The sequence below is a fragment of the Podarcis raffonei genome, chromosome 10, assembly GCF_027172205.1.
Source record: "Podarcis raffonei isolate rPodRaf1 chromosome 10, rPodRaf1.pri, whole genome shotgun sequence".
Classification (NCBI taxonomy): domain Eukaryota; kingdom Metazoa; phylum Chordata; class Lepidosauria; order Squamata; family Lacertidae; genus Podarcis; species Podarcis raffonei.
The window spans coordinates 30,290,611-30,316,142 of record NC_070611.1 but is presented as its reverse complement, the minus strand read 5'-3'; the positions used below and the strand labels follow the sequence as shown (position 1 = coordinate 30,316,142).

The window sequence follows — 25,532 nt, the reverse complement described above, 5'->3', positions numbered from 1 at the left end:
CCTGGTTAGGTGAATCCCACCCTTTGAGTTTTACACAACATTAGTCATTCTTAGAGAAGACCCACCAAAACTAATGGGCATGACTAATTTAAGTCTATTCATTTCAATACGTTGATTCTGAGTAGGACTTAGTGGGATACAACCCAGTGTTAAGAAATATGAGAATGGACAATAAAGTTTAGGCAGATGCTCTTCTTTCTTTTCACAGATCACCTCTGCCCCAAATGCCTCATATTACTATGAAGTTCTCCTATCAATTACATTATCCTGTGAGATCCATGTTAAAGATTGTAGGTAATGATTAAATGTACCCATGACTCAGGAAAGTTATAAGCAATAGATAGAATTTGGAAGCGTGCAAGCTTGTGATAACTGAGTTGCTCAAACAAAATAGATTTACAACGGTGTCAGAAGGTTATAGATTCTTTGCCAATAAAAGAATGGATAGACAAATGAGCTGTAGCCTCTGTCAATGAATGATGTTGCATGCATTGCAGTTTTCTTCCCCTTTTATGTGGATTTGTGAAAATGAATATTTATAGGATATAATTTTATTGAATACGTTAGGCTACAAAATAAATTTATAAATGCAGGAGCTGTCTGCCTACTTTAATAATTAGCTAACATATTTTAACAAACATATTTCTTCACTTTTGATTTCTGAAGTTATTTATTTATTTATGTATTTGGAGGCATGATCTTAAATGAGCAGACACTTGAAAGAAAATATTTTTAAAAAATATGTGCACTCCAACTCCTGGCCAGGAAAATCAATGTCCTATGGGCAAGAGATATCAGTGATATTTTAAATATTTAGCTGGTCCACAGGTACAGAAGACAGTGCTCTAAAATAAGAGATTAATTTACTAGGGTAAGAAGTAATGACATAAAAGTTCACCCCCTTTCAAAAGATGTCATGCAGTATGTATTTGGGAGTCAATATTAGAAATAAGTAACATTTTAAATGTAGAGTCAAACTACATATAACCTAATGTTAACCAGCTTTTTTTTAATGGGAAACACGATTTCTATTCCCAGGCTTACAATTAAATGCACAGATTGATCTTAGTACAATGCATTCAAGTATGTTCAAGACTAGAGTTTAATGTAGTAGGATAATCACAATTTCCTGACAGTGCAATTCTAGACATTCTTACTCAGAAGTAAAACCCAGTGCATTCAGTGGTTCTTACTCCCAAATAACTTAGTACAGGAATCTAGCCTAAATAATATTTCCCATTTTTTGAAAAGGGACAAATCCAGGGGGGGGAAAATCAACACTTGCTTTACTAATGGGCTACTCAGAGGATTAATGTGGGAGTGTTTTCATCCAAAACAGGACTGGTCAGCGGTCCACCACTTATTCAAGCAAATATAAAAAGTGGCTTCTAAAGTCAGAAGATTTTCAACATACCGTATTTTTCGCCCTATAGGACGCACCGTCCCATAAGGCGCACCTAGTTTTTTTGGGGGGAAATAAAGGAAAAAAAATATTTCCCCCCCAGCCCCCAGAACAGGCAACTCTCCGCAAGCCGTGGGAGCCCAGCGCCAGGCTCCCGCACTTTGCGGAGAGCTGCACGAAGTCTGGGCGCGCTGAGCTCAGCGTGCCCAGGCTTCAGCGTGCAGGCAACTCTCCACAAGCCATGGGAGCCCGGCGCGGGCTCCCACGGCTTGCAGAGAGCTGCGCGAAGCCTGGAGAGCGAGAGGGGTCAGTGCGCACCGACCCCTCTCGCTCTCCAGGCTTCAGCGAAAGCCTGCATTCGCCCCATAGGACGCACACACATCTCCCTTTCATTTTTGGAGGGGGAAAAGTGCGTCCTATAGGGAGAAAAATATGGTAACATTAGGAACTCAAGACCAAAAAAAGAAAAAAAAGGAAAAAAAAAGAAATTCAAGGGTACTTCTGAGTTTACATGCAAATGCTTAAGAAGTTAAACCAGTTCCCCCCCTGCTCTGCTATAAGCCATGCTGGCAAGAGCTGATGGGAGTTGGATTCTAACACCATCTAGAGAGCCACAGGCTAGTCACGCTTGCTTTATAGACATATCCTACTCCAAGATCACTTGATATAGGGTGGATTAGAAATATTTTAAGAAACAAGTAAATAAAACATTTATACCTGCCTTCCTGCAATGAGCCCAAGGTAGCTAGCAACGTAAGTTTTCCCCAGCCCTTGTTTAAGCTAAAATGTTGAGTTACAGGAACATGTAAGGTATTTCCCTAAGGCTAGGCAAATAGGCCCTGAGATTTAGAAATTAAACCTTACATATGCTGAATTTAAAAAGCACATCCTATAACCTTTCCTTCTAAAAGTGCATTTTCATCTTTGAACTTCAAAAATATAAAAAGTACCTGCCTGCCAGTTGCTGGACAGTTCCATGAAATGGAAGTGTAGCTGCCCTTTTTAATACAAGCCCAGGGCACTTCTGTTGAGTCTGAAAATTTTTAGTTTCCACTTTAAAATGAGATTTAAAGCAGGCGGCCACTGTCCCATGGCTTCAGAGATTATGATATGCTTTTTCATTTAACATAGGCTATCAGTATTCTAATAAAAGGATAAGATAATTTTAGGCTGTGGTTAGGTTTTTTTATACACACCAAAAAGAAAACTTTTCTGTACTTACTATATACACACAAACAAACTACAATAGACTGCAGTTAAATACATGTATTTCTTTAACTGAGAGAGTTGGGGCTACTCACAATTAGCGGAAGCCACTTCACCCCTTACGAAAACTCCCTTCTCATAAATGCAGTATTTAACTGGAAGATATTGTATAAAATATTTAGAAATTATATTGCTTTTAAATACTTAAACATTTTCACATTCGATTCATAGCCACAAACTGAGATTTTTAGACTGAAAGGAAAAGCTGAATTTGTAACTTCCGTTATTTTTCCAGTATTTCTACGAGAAAGCTTCTATGTGAACTATTTAATAGACACTTTCCTATTTGTAGTGGATTGCAGAAAATGCATCTGCAGGATGTGTGTTTTGAATTAAGAGGGCTGGTTTGATGAGTTAACCCAAGTTTTAAAAAACAGGTTTAGCATATTAAATATTTGTTAGGGAAACATATAGAATTATGTCTTTATAACAAAATGGATCCAGAATGTAATTTGCTGAGGTTTTACTTGCTGTAACATATAATCCCAAAACCTCCCGCGGTCACAAAAATCTCTACATTCAGGTAGGTAGCCGTGTTGGTCTGATGCAGTCGAAATAAATTTAAAAAATTAAAAATTGTCCAGTAGCGCCTTAGAAGGTGCTACTTGACAATTTAAATTTTTTTTTATTACAAAAATCTCTGAACTTGAAAGTTGAAAAGTTGAAAGTTGAAAAGCCTGAAGTTGAAAAGCCTGAGCAATGTTATGTGACTTTTGTTCCATGCATGCCATTTTTGCTGAAGTCTTTTCTTAATGTAATGGTTTCAAATCAGAATGTGGTGCTGTATAGTATCAGGGTGATTATGCAGTATCAGGGTTCTGAAGAAAAAGTAAAGCAGAAACGATCTTCTTCTGTTAGTTTCTCTCTGAACACCTTGGGGTACTGGTGACCTTTAAGACTTGGCATCACTGCAGTTCCACAGCAATACAGTCCATCCAAGTTATTTATCTAGAATTAAAACAGTTTTGCCTTGAAATTATACTTGGATGATTAATATTAAAAGTTCTTAAGATGTGTCGCTTACTTTCTGTTGTTGATGTTGTTATAATTATTTGATAGAGATGGAGAGATCTTTGGTAAAGTTGAAAAATTGGATGCACCTGGGGACCTTTAAAAATATGAAAATGTTAAATTAGATAAAAATGCTGAGACTGCAAAATTAATAATGAAAAAAAAGGAAAAGCTAACAGATGAACAATGTATGTAAATAAGTATGAAAAATAAGGTTTTCATGATCAGAGCAACAAACAGCCAAGGAAAGTTGTCCAACCTCAAAACTTTTTAAAAAACATTTCACTTGTAACTCTTCACAGTTATCTCAAAAACAAAAACACAAAAACAGGAATTAAAACAGCCAAAGCCACAATTAACATTTGGCAAAGTTATACTTTTACCAAAAATCACAAGTTAATTGCGTCACAAATGAAATGCATCTTCTCCCTAATGGCAAGAGTCACTATTTTATGACGCTTTTAATAATTTTAAAGATTAGTTGTGAAAGTGCAACAGTACATTAACAATAAGCACTCTGAAAGCAAGTTTAACAGCACCTTAAAGCACCAGTTCAATTCACTATTTTAAGCCAACTTATGACCATCACTACACTAAAAAAGCATTGTCAAAACAGTATTTCATATTCAGCTATCTATATAAGAAATGCTGAAGTCTTGATTTGTTATTTTATTCGGAAAAAACACTATGAAAATTTATACTACAAAGCTGCATTTTAGTACTATTAACCAAGGAAGCCAAGCCAAAAGTGCACCAATTTCAAATAAACTCCAATGATGGTTGGGAAAAATCTAAACATATAACATCATTTCATGCAACAAAGTCAGACAGAAGACTACAGGTTCACAAAAGGATGGTTATACATACCTCAACATTCCAACTCTATGATTCACCCTTTTTAAAAGTAAAATGCTACAATCTGGTCCATCAAAATAGTATAACCCAAACAGAGCACAACAGCTCCTTTGGAACATAACATTATCAACTAACCTAATATGCTACCTAGTTAAAATAATTATGTCTGGCCTATGTCAATGCACAGTTTTCCCTCCATGATCCACAATGAAAACACACCAAGCATGACATCAACACTGATAATTAGAACAAAGGCCACCTTCAATGAGAAGATTTAAACTTTATACATATTAGTATCCAGTATTCAAAATGTTATCAATCATTTTGAACTAAGTAAAAATACTACCATATCGTGGAAACACCCATTCTGAAAGGTTAAAGATAAATAGCACCAACTTATCAAAGTGCCTCTATCAATAAAGTATAATCACTCATCAAGAGAGTTTAGAATGTTACATCCAGGGAACAGCCACATTCTGATCCTTGCTTTAAACACTCATAAAAAGGCTCTTCTGTTCTAAGTTTGTTTTTAGCCAGTAACGTCTATCACCACTAACCACTCCCTTGAAGAGTGAAATCAGGTGGTTGAAGGCCTATCATTTGAAAGCAAAATGGGATGAAAATAAGATGGTAACTCCATACTTGGGGAACTCTCTAGGTACACAAGAGTATCAAAGTTTGTAAATAAAATAAAAAACCCATCTGAGTTTACAGAATCCTGATAGTTAAGCATAGAAAGGACTCAGCTATAACGATTTAAGTGTGTTTTGAGAGCAATATACAATGTGACACTAGATGGCAATGGTGAGCCTTATGGAAAATTCAATGAAATTTCAAAACCGCTTAAAAAAAGAAGAAGCATTTTCAGAACGGTTTTTATATGTGTATAGATTCCACCAAAGGAAGGGTGTATTGAAAATAAAGGTAGGCAGACTGTGAGAATGTATCGAGCAGTTTTAAGCTATGGAATGCTCTTGTTCACTGAAAAATAAGAAGGAAAAAAAAGGAAAATCTGCATATATTCCCATCCTCAACTGCCTAACTAAACAGCTAGCAAATTCTTAGGTTTGGGGCTGGCAGCCCTCCGACACTACCTAGCACTCCAGGGAAAGACGGGAAGAGAAAAGGAGTCCTTAATCCTTTAATCACTTCTAAAGTTGCCTACCTTTCTTCACCCAACCTTACAAAGAGGCCTAAACATGCCTCCATTCCAGACTTAATGAAGTTCTGAGCAAGACTATTCCCTCTCAGAGGTTTTGGGAACAGCGTAACATTGTCCTACTAGTTCCCTCCATCATGCCTACAATTAAGGAAGCAAATCAGGACCACTCCAAAATAAAACAGTAGTTTCTGCATATGTTTGCAGAAGTATGCAAGTTTATTATTGGAATAAATTTTTAATAAATTTTCACGGAAAGGCACACTTGAGCCATTAGAGTTCTGAGGAGGCCACGGCTGGATGGAATACTCAGTGGTGGAATATAAACTGCAACATTTTGTAGCAGTCCTCGTCTGAAGCCTCTATAATGTTGTAGCCTTGACAAGAAGTCTCATCTGTATTTCTTAAAGATAATAATTGCATTTGGGGGAAGAGGGTCACACATAGATAGTAAATGTAAGACTGACATCTGGCAAATCACACCTACAAAAGATTACCCCTGAAATTCATTGGGTGCATTTTTTTTTGGCCACCTATTTTAAGCTGGCAAGTGAAAGTTTGTGTGCATCACGACTTAATGCCGAGTACTTATTTTACAAGGGGTTACAAAAATGAATTGGTATAGCAGCGTTCTGTGAACTTCTGTTAAAGCCACATGAACGGCTATAACAAACCACACCACAATGAAACTGGTCTTACACAACAGGAGGAACCAACTTACACATAGGATTTAGTTTAACTAATTCAGGTGGGTTAACTAAATCAGAGGAGTGGACATATAAGCACTTTCTCTACCTTAACACACTTATCAAGAGTGCTTAAATGGTTTCATTGGCTTCAGAATCCCAATCCAGAACAGACAAAGAGACTTTCTGTTGGTCATCAGGCAATGGCATTTCCCTCTTGCCTTTGCCCACCCTCAAGCCCTAGAAGCCTTCATAAGAGAGGAAGAAGTGTGAGGGGAGAGAGACTTTCTGTTCTTCATCATCAATGGCGTTTTACAAGTTGTGTGTCCTTGTTTCTCAGTTTGATCCTTCTACATGGTTTTGTATGTTTTGTGGTATTTTATGCATTGTGGTTTGCTGTCATTTTTATTGCTTCTAGATTGGTAATTCTTTATTGTGGTTGATAAGTGTAAACTGTTTAATTATTATTTGCTAATGTTTAATTTTACTGTTTACAATTAGATTCTGATGGATAGTTGAATGTTGCTTTATTTGGTATATGTTGTTTATTTTAAAGTTATTGTGACTTTTTATATTGGATCAGATTGTTACTGATTGATGTTTCATTACGTTTTTGTATGTGTCAGAGGCCATATGTGTTGGGCGGGGTATCTATTATTATTATTGTTTAATGTGAAAGTACAATCCTTCAATATCTTGGTATGGAGTGGGATTTTATTTTTCCATGTTCCAATCAATTCCATCTTCAAAGTCAACTTAGCAGCTATGTTTCAAATATATTCCTAATCTTCACAATACTTCGACATAAGAAGCAATAATCCCTTCCGAGTGTAAAGAAAAGGTAAGGTAATGAGCAGTACAAAGCTTTGGAGAAAAACAAGCATAGTAATGATGTGCTGTGGTCCCCTAAATAATAATTACACACCATAAAATGAACTGACAATAATAGAGAAGCATATATTAAAATTATGTGCATGCCGGGGAGTGGGGAGTGAGCAAGCGAGGTAATACAGAAATTATAACCCACTTACAATAATTTATCAGATTAGTTCATCAACTTTGAATTAACATTCTAATCACAAATCATGAGGAGGATACAAAGGGGTGTTTTGTATGGGATCAAGCAACCTTTTTGAACAGCTGATACCCATGCTGACTCAATCTGCTTCTAAAATGTCATGCAGTTTGAAAAGTAGTTTGCAATGCTCAAATGTCCCCAGCTTGCACATGGGGTTATTTTAATCAGAAATGTGTGGTTATTCGGGGATGGTTAAACAACCGTACCTCAGCATGGAAATATTCTACATTGTTTTAGCTGAGAATAGCTAAACTCACACAATTAGTTTGGCAGCTCTTGGATCTTTGAGGCGACCCACAAAACTGTACATGGTCAAGGTAACCCACAGTTTTACAGTGTCAGCTATCGCAAAATCAGAAGAAGGAATCTTTTATTCACTTCCATTGTTGGTGCATCCGGTCTAGGAGTTAGGATTCATTCCAAGGGGTTTATTCCAGAGTTATTAAAATATCTGCCGATAGCTTTCTTCACATTAAAAATAGCAGACAGGGCCTCCTCAATTCAGACTGAGACAAAGCTGCCTTAAAGAAATGTGTTTTGTCTTTTTTTTTTTACTATTTTTTGTATAGAAGAACCACACTACTATTACCCTACTACTGAATGCACTATATTAAGAATTTGCTGGTCAAATACATCTCTATGACCTCCAATCCATCTAGGGGCACTACGTTCGCAGAAGCAAGATTCCTTGTCTGTATATTAAAACAAAGAAGAAACTGAGGACAAAATTAGGTATACAGACATGGAAGCTTGCTTCTGCAAGATTTAAATATATTAAAGTCAATTAAAGGATCCCAATATAAAGAATCGTAGGCACGCCTGAATGGGTCTTATGGCATACACAGCATATTCCGCTAACAAGAGAATGTACCACAAACATTAAGAGACACATAAGATGAATAATACTTGGGTGACTTTATGACTTTCTTTCATAAAAGAAGTGTCATTGTATACAGAGGATTTTGGATCACACCCCATGTCAAAATTGAATCATCTCATCTTAGTCTACCAAGCTAATTTGCTCACATTTAGTCACCAGATGCTAGAACTTAAGAGAAACCATGCCAACAGGAGAAATTGTCAGTTAGAATCTGTTGTCCTTAGCAATTGCTAAATGCACAAAAAGGAAAGCAAACACAGCATGCCGTAGAATGAAGTGCACTAAAGTGTTCTGGCCTATAATAAACTTCAGTATTTTTTACAGTCCTGCTAAATGAGACATAACCAAATACTGGTAAGGTTTCATAACGAACGATTCCTTCATGACACTCTCAGCCAATTTTTACATTAAATCCAACACGAGGAGACACCGTTCCAGGGTGGGTGAGTGTGGTGGTCTTGAGCACAGCTTTTAGCTTTGACATAGAATTACAAAAAGGAGTAACATTTACAAGCCACGTGCTACATGCACATGCCTGGTTAAAGACTGTGAGGAACATGCCGTCCTGGGACTACCCATGAAATATAATTAAATAGTGCGGTAAGCAGTTTGAAAAATATAGAGATTGGTATGGAGTCGTTCCTGACGTGAGGAAAGAGTTTCTAACAGCCTTCCATGTGGAAGGTTGGAAAATGAAAATTGGATCCAAGAGTTACTGACTTCAACAGTCCAAATATTCAAGATTAGGAGAAGCTAATTTGAATATTGTTAATTATCACAGAAACATAGGAATCTGCCTTAAACTGAGTCAAGACAATGGTCCACATAGCGGATCATTGCGTGGACTGATTAGATCTGGTTCCCAGACAGATCCTTTCCTAGCTATATGTGGAAATGTCAGAGATTGAACCTAGGATATTCTATGTGCAAAGAAGAATATGTTCTACCCCAAGCTACCTATCCCATTCTCAGAAGAGTTAGCTAAATGGCCCAGGAGCAAAGTGTTTAAGAAAAGTATTTGGCTACATGAGACTGCTTAGATATAAAGATATGAGTACATCTGGCATACCCATTGTCAGAAAAAATAATGACCAACTAAACCAGTTGTGTTTGAACTCCTATTGATTTCAAAGAGATTGGAGGATTCTTGACTTTGTTGTCAATATAACAACAATTAACAGTAAAACTAAAATTTGCAGAGAGTAATATGGTATATGTATTATAAATCACATTCAAGAGTGTATGCAGCCTCCATGACTTCATGAAAATGTTTAATTTAATAAAGTAAATATTCATGTGACTAAAAACTTTTAATCAGGATACTTTTGAAAATAAAAACTTTTAATTCTTGTTTTGCTTTGATTAATTGCTGCTTAAAGATATTTCTGAAGAAGTTTTTCATTTCACAATTAATATTATTCTTTGAGAGTCCTCTGTTTATCTGTTTTCTAATAGCAATGGAGGACCTCAATGTAAACCAAAGTGACTATGGAATCTCATACTGGGTGGAATAAAGTGTAAATAATTTATTACAAGCCATTACTTCTACTACTAGTCAAATATCTAAACCTTCAATTATGAGCTAAACAAAATGTAAAAGTAACAAACAATTCCATGCCTATAACGTAAAAAGAATAGCAAAACAAGAATATATGAACACCCAAGCACTTGGCATGTATTAAGATGAATTATCAACATGGAAAGAGAGCTAAAATGGCTTTCATCTGTGATGTGACTTATTGAAGTATCTGAAGAATGCAGACAAAAGTTGATTTAATATGTTTAAGTCTAGCATCTAGGTAAGGAACTGCCTGTAACAAAGCAGCAGCACAATGAAATAATAGCACTTAAAAAACTAACATGTTGAAGCAAGGCCCAATAGCTTCTCTTTGATGTGCTGACATATTATTTATTATTATTTAATACATTCATATCCCACCTTTTCCCACAATGGAATTCAAGTCAATGTGCATGGAACTCCTGTTTGACCAAACCCAGATTCAAACCTGCTAACCTTCAGTAGGATGGCTCAATAATGTGCCTTAAGGGCCAGATTCAACTAATGAGTCCTACTAGTGGAAGCTAGCACAAGGACTTCGGCCAGCACAACTGGGCTTTTTGCCTCTCTCCCTACCCCACAAATATGTGTCTGTCAGGGGAAATCCCACAACAGCACACTGGGGATGTAAGATCGATCCATCTTGCAAGCCAAAAGGCTTGCGCTGATGGCATGACCTCAGTGCTACATGGAATTCCTCCCTCCAACTTTTTGACTGTGTCTTGGTGGATAACCAGATAATGTCTGCATTTTCTAGCAAAGGGGTGGGAAACTGTGGTCCCTTTCAAGGTGTGTTGTACTCCAGTTTTCAGCATTCCAGAGCATTCGCGGTGCTGGTTGGGGTCAATGGGAGTCCAACACCATCTGGAAGGCCATCTGTTCTAGGGTGCAATTTCCCTTAGATTAGAATGTGTATACTGCACAGTGAAGGTACACATCATGCCCAGATGAACACTGTCTTAAAGGTGAAGTTAAAGTCTGAGTATACAAATGAATAATTCAGCACACGGCATAGTAGCGGCCTACTGTAACTTTCTCCAAATGTATTTCAATACCAAAACCAAATATATAACATTCGATATAAAGAGTCAAGTTTTGAAGGATTTTTGAAAGTGTAAATATTAAACAGTAAATTCTTACAGATATTAAAAATTATTTTGTAGAGGTACTTCACCTGTAGCTATAACCATTCAAAGCAGTCTGATTGCTTTCTATTACTTAGGGAAAGTATTTATGCATCCAAAGTTTGTTTGGCGGCATATTCTGCTGAATTTGGAAACTTGCTCAATTTTAGCAATTATTCCCACACATCTTCATGCTTATACAACTGCTATCTATTAATCTGTATCTAGATACAGTATGCAGAATCAGCTTCTGCATTTCAGTTTATATTTACAGCATTTCTATAGAAAAGGAAACTGTTCCACTCTCTCTCTTCTCCCACGCCTCCTTCAACATCTTTTGAATTTTCTTCTCATTTTGCCTTCAGCAGGATCACATGGCAATATAGGTAGGTTTTGAAGTATTTCATTAGGAAACTGGGTGTTTGTTCTTTTTGCTACATTTGCCCTTATGAAAATTATTTGAAGCTGATATATGAAATATTTAAAAGCATATTTTAGTACTCTACTAAGATGTACTGTTTGGAGCAAAAGGGCTTATTGTTTCTCTTTTCTAAACAATGTATTTTAGAACACTAAAGATTTTAGAACATTAACATTCTATTTAAATAATAAGTAAATAATGAAACGAAACTCAAAATATACAAGTAGATACTCAACTTCAAGAAATGCCCTTCCATTCATACTGTGGAGTGAAATCTGGGCTTTTAAAGCCACATATTTATTTAGACCTATCAGATGTACAAAATGGACCTGTTTCTAACATACCATTTTAAAAAATAAATAACGTCAAGTGGTGATGGTGGCCAGTTCCAGGCACCCTTGGGGGAAATTGGTAATAACCCATTTAGGAATATGCTTCCCAAAGTGACCTTCCCCAGCCTCCTCCTTAACTATATTCTGTATATTGTAATTTAATATGTTATGGCTTTTTCTGTACATTGCTTTGTACGCCCATGGACATAGAATGTGACCAAGAAATACAATAAGTCTCAGGATTGGTCTTATTCAATCCTATTATTGTAATACAATGAAGACAGAAGACAGAAGACGGAAGACAATCAATAATCATAGTATTTTTTTTAAAAAAAAGGTCATAAGGACAATAACATAAGTAATGATTAGTAGTTTTGGTATCTTTCCCATAGAAAAGAATCTATTCATATTTAGCCCAGATTCCTAATATTGCAATAATGACTTAACCACAGGTCTACAGAAATACATGCTCTTTAATAACATCTGAACAGTTACCAGCCACATAAACCTGTAGAATGGAATTCTTGTTCTTCCAAGGAAAGGCATATATTACTAACATGAATGTACTGTTTCCAAAACCATGTTGAAAATATTTTGGGATATAGAAGCAAATCCAATAAGCCATGTTGTGGGAAGCACTGATTTGTTTTAATCACTTACTTTGGAGCTGAAGGACCCCTTGGCCATGTTCCATCTTCATTTTTTTGTTCTATCACTAATACCTATATTGAATAAAATTTAAAGAGAAAAACTAACTTCATTACAGTTTAGGAAAATAAGAGTACAGTTTAAGACTATCAACTGGACATTAATCCACTTAGAAATGATATAACATCCATTACAGAAACAGTATACATCTCAAGATTTTCCTGAGATTATCTATCGCTCATTTAAAATCAGAACAAAAAACCTTCTCCTTGTGCACACATAGAGACATACACCAACACACACCTTGCTTGCACCTTGAAGAGGTGGGAAATATGCATCCCAAAACTGAATGTCTGTACTACTGATAGGGCTAATCAAACTTATATCTACAGATGAAAGTCAATTTTGTGTGAGCAAACTTTCACTCACACAAACTTTTCCTTCCTCTCAATTGGCTTCAAATCTCTGCCAACTCTCCAGAGCAAATTTTGGGGATGTGCAGGAGGCTGCAGAGAGGAAGTAGAAGCCCAGTTATGAAAGCAGAAGTCCCTTCTTCTAGGAACTGGGCACAGCTGGTTATCACTCCCTACTCTTGCAGAAACAGCAAATGGATTCATGCCTTAAAACTGACAGTGCTATGTTTCGAAGTGGATATTTACTCACTTCCCCTGCTGCATTTCCCCCAACACTCCTTTATTATAAGCAGATACAACGAAGTTTCAAAAATGCAAAACACAAATACTATCAAACAAAAAGCTCTGTTCTTTCTAAATGTGTCTTATCTGCAGCCTTCAACAGAATTGAGTGAGAATTTCTGAGAAACTTTGGAAATAGTGCGAATTCCACCACCCCCCGGACTACATTAGTATATAGCAAACCACTGTCTAACAGTGATACCGATACATGTTTTGAAATATTTTATTTGGACAGATACCAGAATAGGTTGTATTCTATCATCTGCTTTTTAATCTGCATATAAAAACCTTTCCAATAAGAATTACACAAAGTCTTTTTTGGGTTATTGATAGATTATAATGACCAAGTGAGAATGAAAAGATAAAGATTTTAAACCACTAATTACTACAGTATGCTGATGACATGGTTCAAGGGACCACCAACCAAACTTAGTTATCCAAAATACAATGCCGCAGCCTAGAGAAAACCCTATAGGTTTTATATATCCTGGGTTGCATCTAATGTTAGTCATACTCAGAGCAGACCCAATGAAATTAATGGACATGACTAACTTAGGGTCATTAATTTCAGTGGATCTACTATAGCTATAACCCCTAAAGTCCCATTGAGACCAGGACTACATATTTTATATATCTATAGGCCTAGGCAGTGCATTTCTGGTAATTAAATATAGCAGGTGGCCACTGCAGATGGAAGCCAAGCTTTATTAATTTTAAACTTTTAACATATTTAATGCATGATTTTGCTATGCCTGGTTACAACCCAAAATTATACAGGTTAAATTCTTTTCACATACAGCATTATCGTCGAGCCTCTTGTTAGGCAGCTCTGTAGAATATTCTTTCATCACACATAATGGACCAGGGGGGGTAGAAGGAATCATTTCTTCCACATTTATTATAGAATAGAATAGGAATGTAGATGCTGAAAAGGCCTTTGATAAGCTGGAATGGCCTTTTCTATTTGAGACCCTTATATTGTTTAATTTTGGAATCAAGTACAGAAGCTGGGTCTTAAACAAAGTAATAAGCTTAAATTTGCTTAAGTGATATATCATTATCCATTTTGAAATTAACTAAAAGCACAAGGAAATGTGTTCTCTGACTATTATTTGATTTAGCTTTGGAACCACTGACTTAAAAATAAAAGAAGGTGAAAGATAAAAGGCATGAAATTAAACAATGATAAAACATAACTATACATCAATTGACAAATCTAATTCAGTCTTTGTCAGAAGTAGAAAAGCTGATAGCAGATTATAGACCATTAATTGGATATAAAGTCAATTAAGATAAAATAGAAAGATTAGGTATTAATATAAACAAAATCTGAAAGGGGGCAAAAGAAAGATTTGCATATAGCTGGAAAAAGGCCTACATATCATCTCAGGGTCAAAGTAACTAACAAACAATATGAATTATATAAAAATAATTGTCATTTCATATAATGACTGGACCAATCTTTAAAAAAGATATTTTCTGAGAAAATATCCACTGTGAAAATGGCAGTGTTGCCAAAAATCTATTTCCTGTTTCAAACCCTCATAATTAAGAATATAAAATACACACATACAAAATTTGAATATAAATCAGAAGATATACTGTTCAAAAAGAGGATAAAGGTAACAGACATAAATAACACAAGCAATATTTTACAGGTAGATGACTATATATTTTCTTTGGGCATTCTGGCCCTTATATGAATACAAGACTACATTAATATATTTTTTAGTTTAATAAAATCTTACTTCTGGTCGGTATATGTAACACTGTATCTATTTTTAGCCACCCAATATTAGAAGCTGAGGCTGTAATCTCACAAGCTGAATTTAAAATCACCATTACATAAAATACTATTAGGAGATAGCACTTATAGAAGTACAGCCGTTAGAAACAACTTCTTACTATCTTCTTGGTTAAAGATATGGGATCCTAACAAATGTCTATTAACCTTAACAACATCCTCTTTGGAGTCCCACTTGCCTTCTTGCCACAGCATGTGAATCTGGAGAAGGCTGTGGGGAAGGCACATTAGGAGATACCATGGTGGGCTGGACATTCGCCCTGACAGACTGAATGGTATCAAGCATATTGGTATTTTTGGCAGCCTCTTTCAACTGTCTCATCACAAGAGGAGTAAATGTGACACTTTCTTCCTGATGCACAACCACATTTTAGCCAGGGTGGCAGCAGTAGGAGCAGTATTGAACTGCAAGCTAGAAACCATTGAATCTCTATGCCGAGACTGATGTAGAACACTTGCTTGATCAGAGGTGGAAGAATGAGGGAAGCTTACTTGTGGCTTGGTAGCAGTGGGTTGCTGTGTAACCAACAGGCCAGAGGAGCAACAAACCCTTATGCAATATAGTATTAGAATAGGCCATGGAGTGCCCTTGAAAACTCCCCAAAACTAATCCCTCGAAGATAAAAAGGAGTGAAAGAAGGAACTGGTGGGCTGGCCCAAACCCTTCATCCATTCCAGACAGCTGCTCATCTTGTCTAGAGTCCAAACAGTGCTGCTACTATCCTATATAATGAGCATGGCACTTCTCCAACATCACTATAGATGGTCTCTCTTCTGCCTGCCACTGATGCCACAGGACATATGCCACCACTTGGAATGTGGCTGCCTGCTGCCAATGTGGGTTTTGCAGGGATCTCGGTGACTACAACCAATACAGAATGCGGCAACTAGACTGGTGACTGGGAGTGGCCGCCAAGTCATACACTGGCTCCCGGTATGTTTCTGAGCACAATTCAAAGTGTTGGTGCTGACCTTTAAAGCCCTAAACGGCCTTGGCACAGTGTATCTGAAGGAAGAAGTGTCTCCACCCCCATCTTTCAGCCCGGACACTGAGGTCCAGTGCCAATGGCTTTCTGGCGGTTCCCTCACTGCGAGGTTACAGGGAACCAGGCAAAGGGCCTTCTCGGTAGTGGAGCCCACCCTGTGAAACGCCCTCCCTTCAGATGTCAAGGAAATAAACAACTATCTGACTTTTAGAATACATCTGATGGTAACCCTGTATAGGAAAAAATTTTATGTCTATGTTTTACTATTTTTTATGTGCTGTAAGCTACCCAGAGGGGCTGGGGAAACCCAGCCAGATGAGCGGGGTATTATTATTATTAATAATTATTATTATCTCATGTCCAGTGCTGCAGGGCCAATCAGGTTGTGCTGTGCTGCTGCAGTCCCTACAGCATCAAAAAAAAATTTACGGGTGCCTGTTTTCACACCATATCTGTCCTCCTTCAGGCCTGCCATGCCCCACACTCTAGATACTCTGCCCACCCTCCTGGCCTCAGCTGCTCTTTTCTCTTATCTTTCTGACACACTGCTGCTTAATTAGTCCAGTAAACTGAGACCTGATCTTAAAACAGGCAACAAGCAGCAACTCTGGAGGTTTTTAAAGAGGCAGCAAGCGTTGGCTCTGGAAAAACTGTGTAGGGTCAGACCAATCGATTTCAAAGGGAAATAATTTAGAAGTTGATCAGGCCAAGGTTTACGGCCTGATCAAAATTCTATAATTTACAATTTAATTATTTTATAATTAATTGGTATGTTATAGATCAATAGGGGAGGAATAAAGGAAGAACTAATTCAATATCAAGGGGGCAATTAGCTATGAATCTATTAGCAGGGGAATCCAACACATGCAGACACTGAGGGGAAGACAACGTCTCAGGGAAAGACTGACACAAACATAGGTGGGGGAAATCCCAGGCAAAAAGGTAGCTCCAAAATAATAGGCTAAAATGGAAAAAAGATAACTTTACCCAAACTCTGTAACACAGAATTAGGCATGCATCCACTCACTGCACCCAGATCTTCTCAAAGCATACAGAGAACCAGTAAAATTAGGTCTCTTTCAAGTAAGGCAGGAAAAGCAAACTTCTGCTCCAAGTATGGGCCAACTCAAAGATGCTCATGGAGTGATAACTTTTTCCTGCCTTCAAACGACTGGACGATGGCAACACACTTGGTGTCTTAGTGCCCAGTCAGGCAAATGTGGATTTAAAGGTGGAGTTTATGTGCAGTGGAATTGGGTTTTTACGATTGTTCATATAAAAAACTTATTTTGAAATGACATTTAAGAGTAGTTTTGCCATCTAGTATGGAAAGAATTACAAGTCATAAATCTTCATGTAGGCCGATAACCATTTTCCCAGCCTCAGCAGACATGGTTAATTAAGTGTAAAGCTGAAATAAACTTTAACCAAACTTTAAGAATAAGATGTCCTCAATAAGGAATTTTACCATGAATGTATGCCAGAAGAGTAGAAAATATCCAGAATTTCAGGTTCCTACATATAGCCTACCTGCCCCTGGTACAAGCCAGCATCCTGTATGGTACTGTCTGGTTTATTCAAAGGTTCAAATGTGTTACTCATGTATTTGTTCCACAACCTGGTCTCTTTTTCATCTGGAATATTGAAGATTTTCCTTATCTCCTTTTCAATTGTGTCTATATTGACAGAAATGGGGGGAAAATGTTTTTTTAGAACCCATGGTATCAGAATTACTTGGTTGCACAAGTTGTAAATATCCATGTTACAACACACCACATACAAAAAGCAAATGGCAAGATTATTCAGATACATGCAGATACAGTATGAATTGAGGATATAAATTGGGTTTAGCCACTCATCCTACTCAATGACTTAAAAGAAGTGACCACATGCATTTCAAAAAGATTAGTAAGCTTCTTTGGCCTGACATTCATTTACGCTGAGGAATCTGAACTTTGCCAGTTTTCTCAGACTATGGTCAGGTAAAAATCTTTATTATATACATTTACACTTATTCTATTCAAATCATAACATTAGGGAGAACTTTGTACTGGAGCTTTTTTTACACACAAATACGATTATTAATACTGTGAATGTGTCATAAAACATGTTCTACAAAACCCCACAAGATCCAAAGACACATTTAAAAGAAGGTTTTAAAAGCAGTAATTCATGTTATAAACAGCTATGGGCATACCGATTGTGTCAGCTTTACTAAATCTTCTTGTTACTACATTGTTCATATTTCCGTTTTCACACAATTTTAATTCGGTCAAATATACTTCTACTTTGCAGTGCTTGACAAACATACCCTGTTCAACTACCTGGAATACAAACAGATCAAGAATGGTTATTTGAATAGAATATATTAATCCCTAAATGCATAAAGCAAAATTCTGAACACTTCCAAATAATCAGTTCTTATTTTAGAGTTTGATGTTTTATAACACTTTGATAATTTTTATGATTTTAAAAACCATGGAAGCTGGATCATAATCTTTTTTGTTTTACATTTAAAAAATGTTTATAATTAACAAGATAGCCCCTACTAATTCTATATAACATTACCAATATTCCAAAATATATATATGGTACAATGAATAAAATATATATAATACCAGCAAGAGTTACAGCATTGGTTAACTGATTTTCTAAGCAAGTGATATGGTAATTTTCACTTTTATCTAGGAAAATGATTTTCTAATTTGTTCCTTGCCATATATTACTAACGAATGACAAAACTTGCAAATTGAAGTAAGCAGAATATTCACAATCACCTCGTATATACTTCCATCTGATCTTCTATGCTGTAGCTGCATAAGTCAGCCATGTAGACTGTCCTGAAAATAGCCATCAGCCTGATATGTGATACATCAGACAAATATGGTGAAGAAGGAGGTACCAAATAACTGCTAGAAGTAATATGCTATAGCAACAGAGTTAATGAACACTCACTAAAGGGAAGTATTAGTATATTAATAAACATTTTCCAGGTATTTTGTAGTTTGACTTGGATATTTAGGGGAAACTGAATCTATAGAACTTGCTTATGCCAAATTATTTGTATGTACTGCTGCAGCAGCTGAGCTTTAAGTGCAACAGAAGAGTGATACCACCTTGTGTTACTATAAAACACAGCTCTTCTTGTTGCTAAGGTTACAGTCAGGGATATGTGAATGCCACTATTTCAAAGAAGCACCGAAAAGCTGTAAAACGATGTTTACATCAAATTTCGGCATGTTAGAATTTGGGCTATCATTTTTTAAAAGTACATTTCAAATTTTTGATTTTTTAATTTTAAAGATTTAACATATTCAACAAGTTCTCAGAGCAGCTTACAAAAAGTGTTTTATGTTGTATGCAGAGTTAAGCATGTTTATTGGGGCTGGTAGAAGCTGATTTCCTCCACAAGGAGTACCCTTAGCCCCTTAAAAATGTTCCCCTTAGGGTCAGGAGACCCTGCTGTATGGGGTGGGCTGTGGTCAGGGTGGGCTAAGGACTTCCAAGGAAATTGAGTAGGGGCAACGTCCTCAAGCAGGAAGGTACCGTATTTTTTGCTCTAGAAGACTCACTTTTCCCCTCCTAAAAAATAAGGGAAAATGTGTGTGCGCCTTATGGAGCGAATGCAGGCTGCGCAGCTATTCCAGAAGCCAGAACAGCAAGAGGGATTGCTGCTTTCACTGTGTAGCGATCCCTCTTGCTGTTCTGGCTTCTGAGATTCAGAATATTTTTTTCTTGTTTTCCTCCTCCAAAAACTAGGTGCGTCTCCTGGTCTGGTGCATCTTATAGAGCGAAAAATACGGTACCTCTGTTCAAGTTTGGTACCTCTGTTCAATTTGTAGCTTCACATTATATGTAAGACAAAGAAAGTCCCATGCTCTGCTCCCAGTTCAAAACTTTGTTGAGTTCCAGGGATTATGTAGCAGGGCCTCTTTGTCCTTCCTTCTAAATGCAGAATTATTAGTTCTAAGTCTGGAGGAAAGAGCAGAACACCTCTAGAATGCAGCCCTGTGTTACGCAGAGTTGCATTTCAGAAGCTGCATGCAGGATTGCTTCCACTACTGTTTTAAATCTGAAACTGAATCAAAACGGCTCTGTGCACATGAAGAAGGATACACAAGGTCCATCCTTCCAGTTTACGGCTGCAATACCATGTATGCTTAACATTCCAGTGGGAAGTCCCACTGAACCTACTTCCGAGTTAACATGCATAGTTTGGGCTGCAAGTCTGTATCTAAGCTGAATGCAGCTTAGATAATGAAGGGCTACATATAAAAACGAACTACTAGTGCAAATGCAAAACTGTGGAAACACAGGCTAATGGCTGCTGGTTGTCACGGATCTCTCCCTGCTTCTGAAAGTGGAAAGAAAGATGTGCATAGAAGCAAAGAGAGGGAGGTTGTGATGGCATGCAATGAGATGGAACATCCAGGAAGGGTATCAGGTAAACAGATGTCGGTGGCATTTTATATACAAGCTGGATCTACCTTTGCTATGCTATTCCTAAACTGATGATTCATGATGGAGTGTGTTAAAATAACAATATTGTAAATTGTACCAACAATTCAAGCCAGCATATGCTCTTAATTTTTAGTTTTCATTGCAACCAAAACCTCTCTATGCAGCCAAGCAACTTACAACGCCCCCCCATCAGCTGAGGTTTTGCTTATGGATAAGCCAATTTCTATTACTTGGCATTTTTCTAATTTGGTCCCTTATTTTCAGTAGAATGGTTCAACACCTTTGTAAACAAGCAGTTTAGCAATTTTAAATGAAAAGTAAGCAGATTTTTTGGCTCAACTATACAGCCACCAAGGTTCCTTTGGAACAATGTTTTATTTCAACAAAACTATCCGTCTATACTCTGCCAGAACAACCTGATATCTATGGGGCTTAGAAATATGAATATGAAATTGCGGTCCTCTTCCTTTCACTACTTATTATCATAGGCAAGATATTGGAGTAATGTTAAACTGCAATACACAGGTTTTCCAGTAACCTTAAAACTGGATGTTAAAACAGAATGCTTAGACATCAACACAGATAATATTTCTTGAAAACAAAAATGTAGATATAATATTTTAGGTTATTATTTCAGCCACAGTGAAGCCACACATTTTCAAATGTTAGCCCACAATAAATCCCAAATATCCAATAAATGGATACAATATATGGTTTCTTCACAGGAGGAGTGAACACTACAAAAGATCTTAACTGGACAAAGAAAGTTAATTTTCTCAGACAGCAACATGCAAGTAAGTCTTTCTGCAAAATACAATTAATAATAATAATAATAATAATAATAATAATGCCCTGCCCATCAGCTTTGTAAGCTAAGAAGATCTGTAGACAAAGGCAAATGGAAATAATTTTCATTTCTTCAACTCCTCCCAAAATATAAATCAATGAAGCTATTGTATCTTTATCCACCGCTAAAACTGGAGTACATGAGTTACCTATGATAAATACCAGTTTCAGTCGTGAGCCAGCAAATCAGAAAATGGTTAAAGTGGTTTTGCACACTGTGGTTTGTGTATAATTGGACATGATATCAAAATGGACAAGCCATAGTTACAGCCATTACTCTCCTTGCAGTGCTACTGAACCACGGAGAAATGTGTGAAGCTGATTGCTAAGAGGACAAGAAACAAACAGACAAGCCACCCTGAAAAGCTGTCTGCCTGTCTGGAAACTCAAACTATGATTTAACATGATACCTGAACGGAACTTATACCCAGTGCTTTTTTTCAGGGGGTACTCAAGGGTTTTCAATACCAGCACCTCTTTTTGTTGTTGTTAAAAAGTGTGGCACTTACTGTAACAACTTCATGGTGAGTACCGGCACCTATATTTTTTTTTGGGGGGGGGGGGAGCACTGCCTATATTCTCCATAGAAAACTGAAGAGGTCTAGGAATGTGATACCTGGGTTAACCAGACTATTTCATAGGATTAATGCTGAGCCTCAGTAGTTGACTACAAAAATAAAACACTGGCTTTAAGTACAGTAGTGGTTGATGAGACGGCATGAGTGTTGCTCTTGCAGCATCTCAAAACAGCAGGTCACTGGCACTTATTGAGAAGGAAAGAGGAGCTCAGCACTGTGTGACGGAACATACTGGATGGTCTTGCCATGATGTCAATGTCAAGTTCCCCATGCCTCACACTTCCATGGGTAGGCAAACTAAGGCCTGGGGGCCGGGTGCAGCCCAATCACCTTCTCAATCCGGCCTGTGGACGGTCTCGGAATCAGCGTGTTTTTACATAAGTAGAATGTGTGCTATTATTTAAAATGCATCTCTGGGTTATTTGTGGGGCATAGGAATTCATTTCCTTCCTCCCAAAATATAGTCCGGCCCCCCACAAGGTCTGAGGGACAGTAGACCGGCCCCCTGCTGAAAAGGTTTGCTGACCCCTGCAAACCTCGGTTCTCGAATGGCTCCATTTTCGAATGTTTCGGTTCCCAAATGCTGAAAACCTGGAAGTAAGTGCTCCGGTTTTTGAACGTTTTTCGGAACCCGAATGTCCAACATGGCTTCCACTGTGCAAAAACCTAGCTGTCAGTCAACTGGAAGCCATGCCTTGGTTGTCAAACATTTCAGAAGTTGAACGGTCTTTCGGAATGGATTACGTTCCACAACTGATGTTTGACTGTGTATAGATGACAAGTGCCATCTCTATTCTTTTAGGGGTTTTTTTTAAAAAAAGACTTTCCTCTTTCAGTGCTCTTCCAAATGGAGAGTGTTATCCTAACCTTGTAACTGTACTGGATGTGAAATTGATTTGATGTATGCAACTGTTGTTTTACATGCACTTTGATGTTTTTTAAATTTTCTTATATCAGCAATTGTTTTCACTGTTTTTAATTGTACTGCAAATTGCTTTAATAACCTCATAGGAAGTGATTCATACATGAAACTGATAAATAACTAATAATAACATACTACCTACTCTCCTTTTTTCCAAAATACATATTACATAAGCAATGGGCATTCTGTGTAGAAAAATGTGAGTACTATTCTGTAAACTGATACAGACATGAACAGACATAGGAAGGCTGTTGCAAGGAACACTGCCTAGAAAGGGAGTCTTCTACTGAATGTATCATAAGAGAGTGCACATGACAAGGAAGAAAGTGGAACGATACAGGAAAGTGAATGGTATGTCCAAGTTCCAGCAGAGTCTAATAATTCTCATTTTTAAAAATGCATCGCCTGTAAATATTTCAGTACACAATGTATTTTTGCTATTAGCACAAAATGCTTCATACAGTTGTGTGTCCAAAATCTAAGTACAAAGTTAAGGTATATGATTAGAACAGACTTAAGCAGAATGCAAGATTAAGCAGTTAACAGTGCTGCAGTTGAAACAGTTATCACTATAAAACTGAAACAATGTTTACCTAATTTAATGCTTATCTACATGGTTTGGGTTAGAACTTGCCTTGCTATGCCAAAGCAAGGACAAATTTCTACCCTACTCACAGAACTGTCAGGAGAAGTTAACAGTAATATTTTATCATTAACCAGGCCAGAAGTAACTAGGGCTGTACTAGGTTGGTGAAATAATAAATAAGATGATAAGAGTTGTCTCATCAATGTTTTGTTCTCATGCTTAAAAAAATGAATGTATCATTAATACTGAGTAAGAAATGAAGCCATTAATACTGATTAATGTCAGGACTCAATACTAGTTAACTTGCAAAAACCATGACATGATATGGACATATTCAAATTACTCCTACGCATTTAACTGGTAGCACTGTAAGCGGAGCATTTCAAGTGAAAGTATAGATATTTCAGTATTCAATGTAAGAAGTACCTTGCGTGCAATTGGTTCCTGGCCGTCCATAAGAGTATACCAGCTAACCAGCTTGTTCCAGCCTTCAGTTGGTAAAAGAATGTAGTCCAGCTCATCAATGAGATGTTCCTTGAGAGACTGACAGTCCCCATCTATGAGGAAATGTTTACATATTTAGGGATGACAACATTTAGATGTCACAGTTGCTCTTTCTAAATTGTTCTTATTAAAAGATTTTCTTGGGTAACGAAAGTATTTAACACACTCTCTAATACAAAGGGATTGAAGATCACAAGTGATCAGGTTTGAGACAACTGAAATGTATTTATAAACCAACAACATATTCCCTGATGGAATAAAGGGTGATTGCCAATATCAAACAAGAGAAATCCCCTCAGGCAATATAGTTTCCCCTCTTCTACTCTTCCATGCTCTTCCCTAGCAGATTTGGGGAGCACATGAGGGGTTGTGGGAAGAAGGGGAAATCTGTGTCACAAATAATATTGATTCCACTAGTGGACAGACATTGTTGGATATCATCCAATCTGAACTACTGTATTTGAAAATGTTAACTTGTAAGAAGAAATTCCCAGATATTCTGGAACCTAAGAATGAAAGGGTGAGATAACAGCAATAATATGCAATATTTATAATTCATAGATACATCAGGTTCCTGCTTTTTTTTTTAATACTCAATAATGATTACCTTTGAGAAGTCCAGAATTGTCAATAGGACCAGGATAAACATTCTGATCTCCCATCTGATATTTGTCCCAGCTGTCAAATCCAACATACTTTTTCCACTGTTTGAACCAGCGGCTATCCACTAAATACCTTAAAAAGGAGGAAAATATACATATGAAAGATCAAAGTCTTAACCAATGATGCAATTGACTGGCTTTTTATTGTATTTATATTTTGAATAGTACTTTGGAGAATTTTCCAAAATATGACAGAACACACCTGCAGAGCTGCTTCCAGCATGAAGATTAAGACTGCTTTGACTAAATATGTATTATTACAAGAAAGAATGCAATCAACCATTCAGAAACTGCATTTACACAAATCTACTGAGACATACCGGTACATCTTAAGAGACTATTAATTGAGTTTCTTTCCAACAAGTAATCTGATGAGTCTTGTTTAAAAAAAAAAACCCTCAGAAAGAGATATTCACATTCATGTTCCTTACCATAATTAAATTTATTATCAGTAAATGCCAGAATATTAAAATAAACATGAAATCAAACCAGAAGAAATGATTTGCCACTTTCATCCCTAACTTTTAAAATATGCCTATCTATAGCAGATAACTGGGGCTTGTTCTTAACAGTGTTAATAGCAAATGCCTGCTTAGCAATCTTGTTTTAAACACCCTCTACATCATATCAGAAAGCACAGATGAACAGTATTGCATAATACAGGCTTCCTTAACCTCGGCCCGCCAGATGTTTTGAGACTACAATTCCCATCATCCCTGACCACTGGTCCTGCTAGCTAGGGATCATGGGCGTTGTAGGCCAAAAACATCTGGAGGGCCGAGGTTGAGGAAGCCTGGCATAATACCTCCTCTAAGTAATCAACACCATATTTTTAATTGTAGTTCATGAGCACCCACTGTGGACAACCATCAGACAAATAATTCCCAAGAGAACAGAACTATGCAATCAAAGTGAAGACCAGAAAATTGTAATAAGAAAAGGACTGTAGACTGCATGCAAATATGCATAGGATTGCACTGTAAACTGTATTTTATAAAGAGTGCCAGCCTTTATAGAATACATTGTATACTCAACATTCCTACGGATGGAAGAGAGACTCTACCCATT

The 25,532-nt window shown here is 37.0% G+C and overlaps 2 protein-coding genes across 8 annotated transcripts in view; one reads left to right on the top strand and one right to left on the bottom strand.

Annotated features, from left to right (window-relative positions):
* PPM1H (protein phosphatase, Mg2+/Mn2+ dependent 1H) overlaps positions 1 to 25,532 on the top strand; it is a 233,822-nt gene that overhangs the window by 185,289 nt on the left and 23,001 nt on the right. The gene's annotated exons all lie outside the window — the stretch shown is intronic.
* USP15 (ubiquitin specific peptidase 15) overlaps positions 1 to 25,532 on the bottom strand; it is a 52,971-nt gene that overhangs the window by 19,113 nt on the left and 8,326 nt on the right. For 2 of the 7 annotated variants that reach the window (XM_053405883.1, XM_053405884.1), the window contains exons 2-7: positions 24,410 to 24,537; positions 23,725 to 23,855; positions 18,103 to 18,229; positions 17,436 to 17,581; positions 12,433 to 12,494; positions 3,693 to 3,776 (exon numbers count right to left, since the gene is read on the bottom strand). In XM_053405883.1, the coding sequence (XP_053261858.1) occupies positions 3,693 to 3,776; positions 12,433 to 12,494; positions 17,436 to 17,581; positions 18,103 to 18,229; positions 23,725 to 23,855; positions 24,410 to 24,537 (678 nt within the window). Of the gene's footprint in view, positions 1 to 2,392; positions 2,546 to 3,692; positions 3,777 to 12,432; positions 12,495 to 17,435; positions 17,582 to 18,102; positions 18,230 to 18,682; positions 18,764 to 23,724; positions 23,856 to 24,409; positions 24,538 to 25,532 lie in introns of those variants that run through there. The other 5 variants (XM_053405885.1, XM_053405886.1, XM_053405888.1 and 2 more) reach the window with 4 other exon arrangements.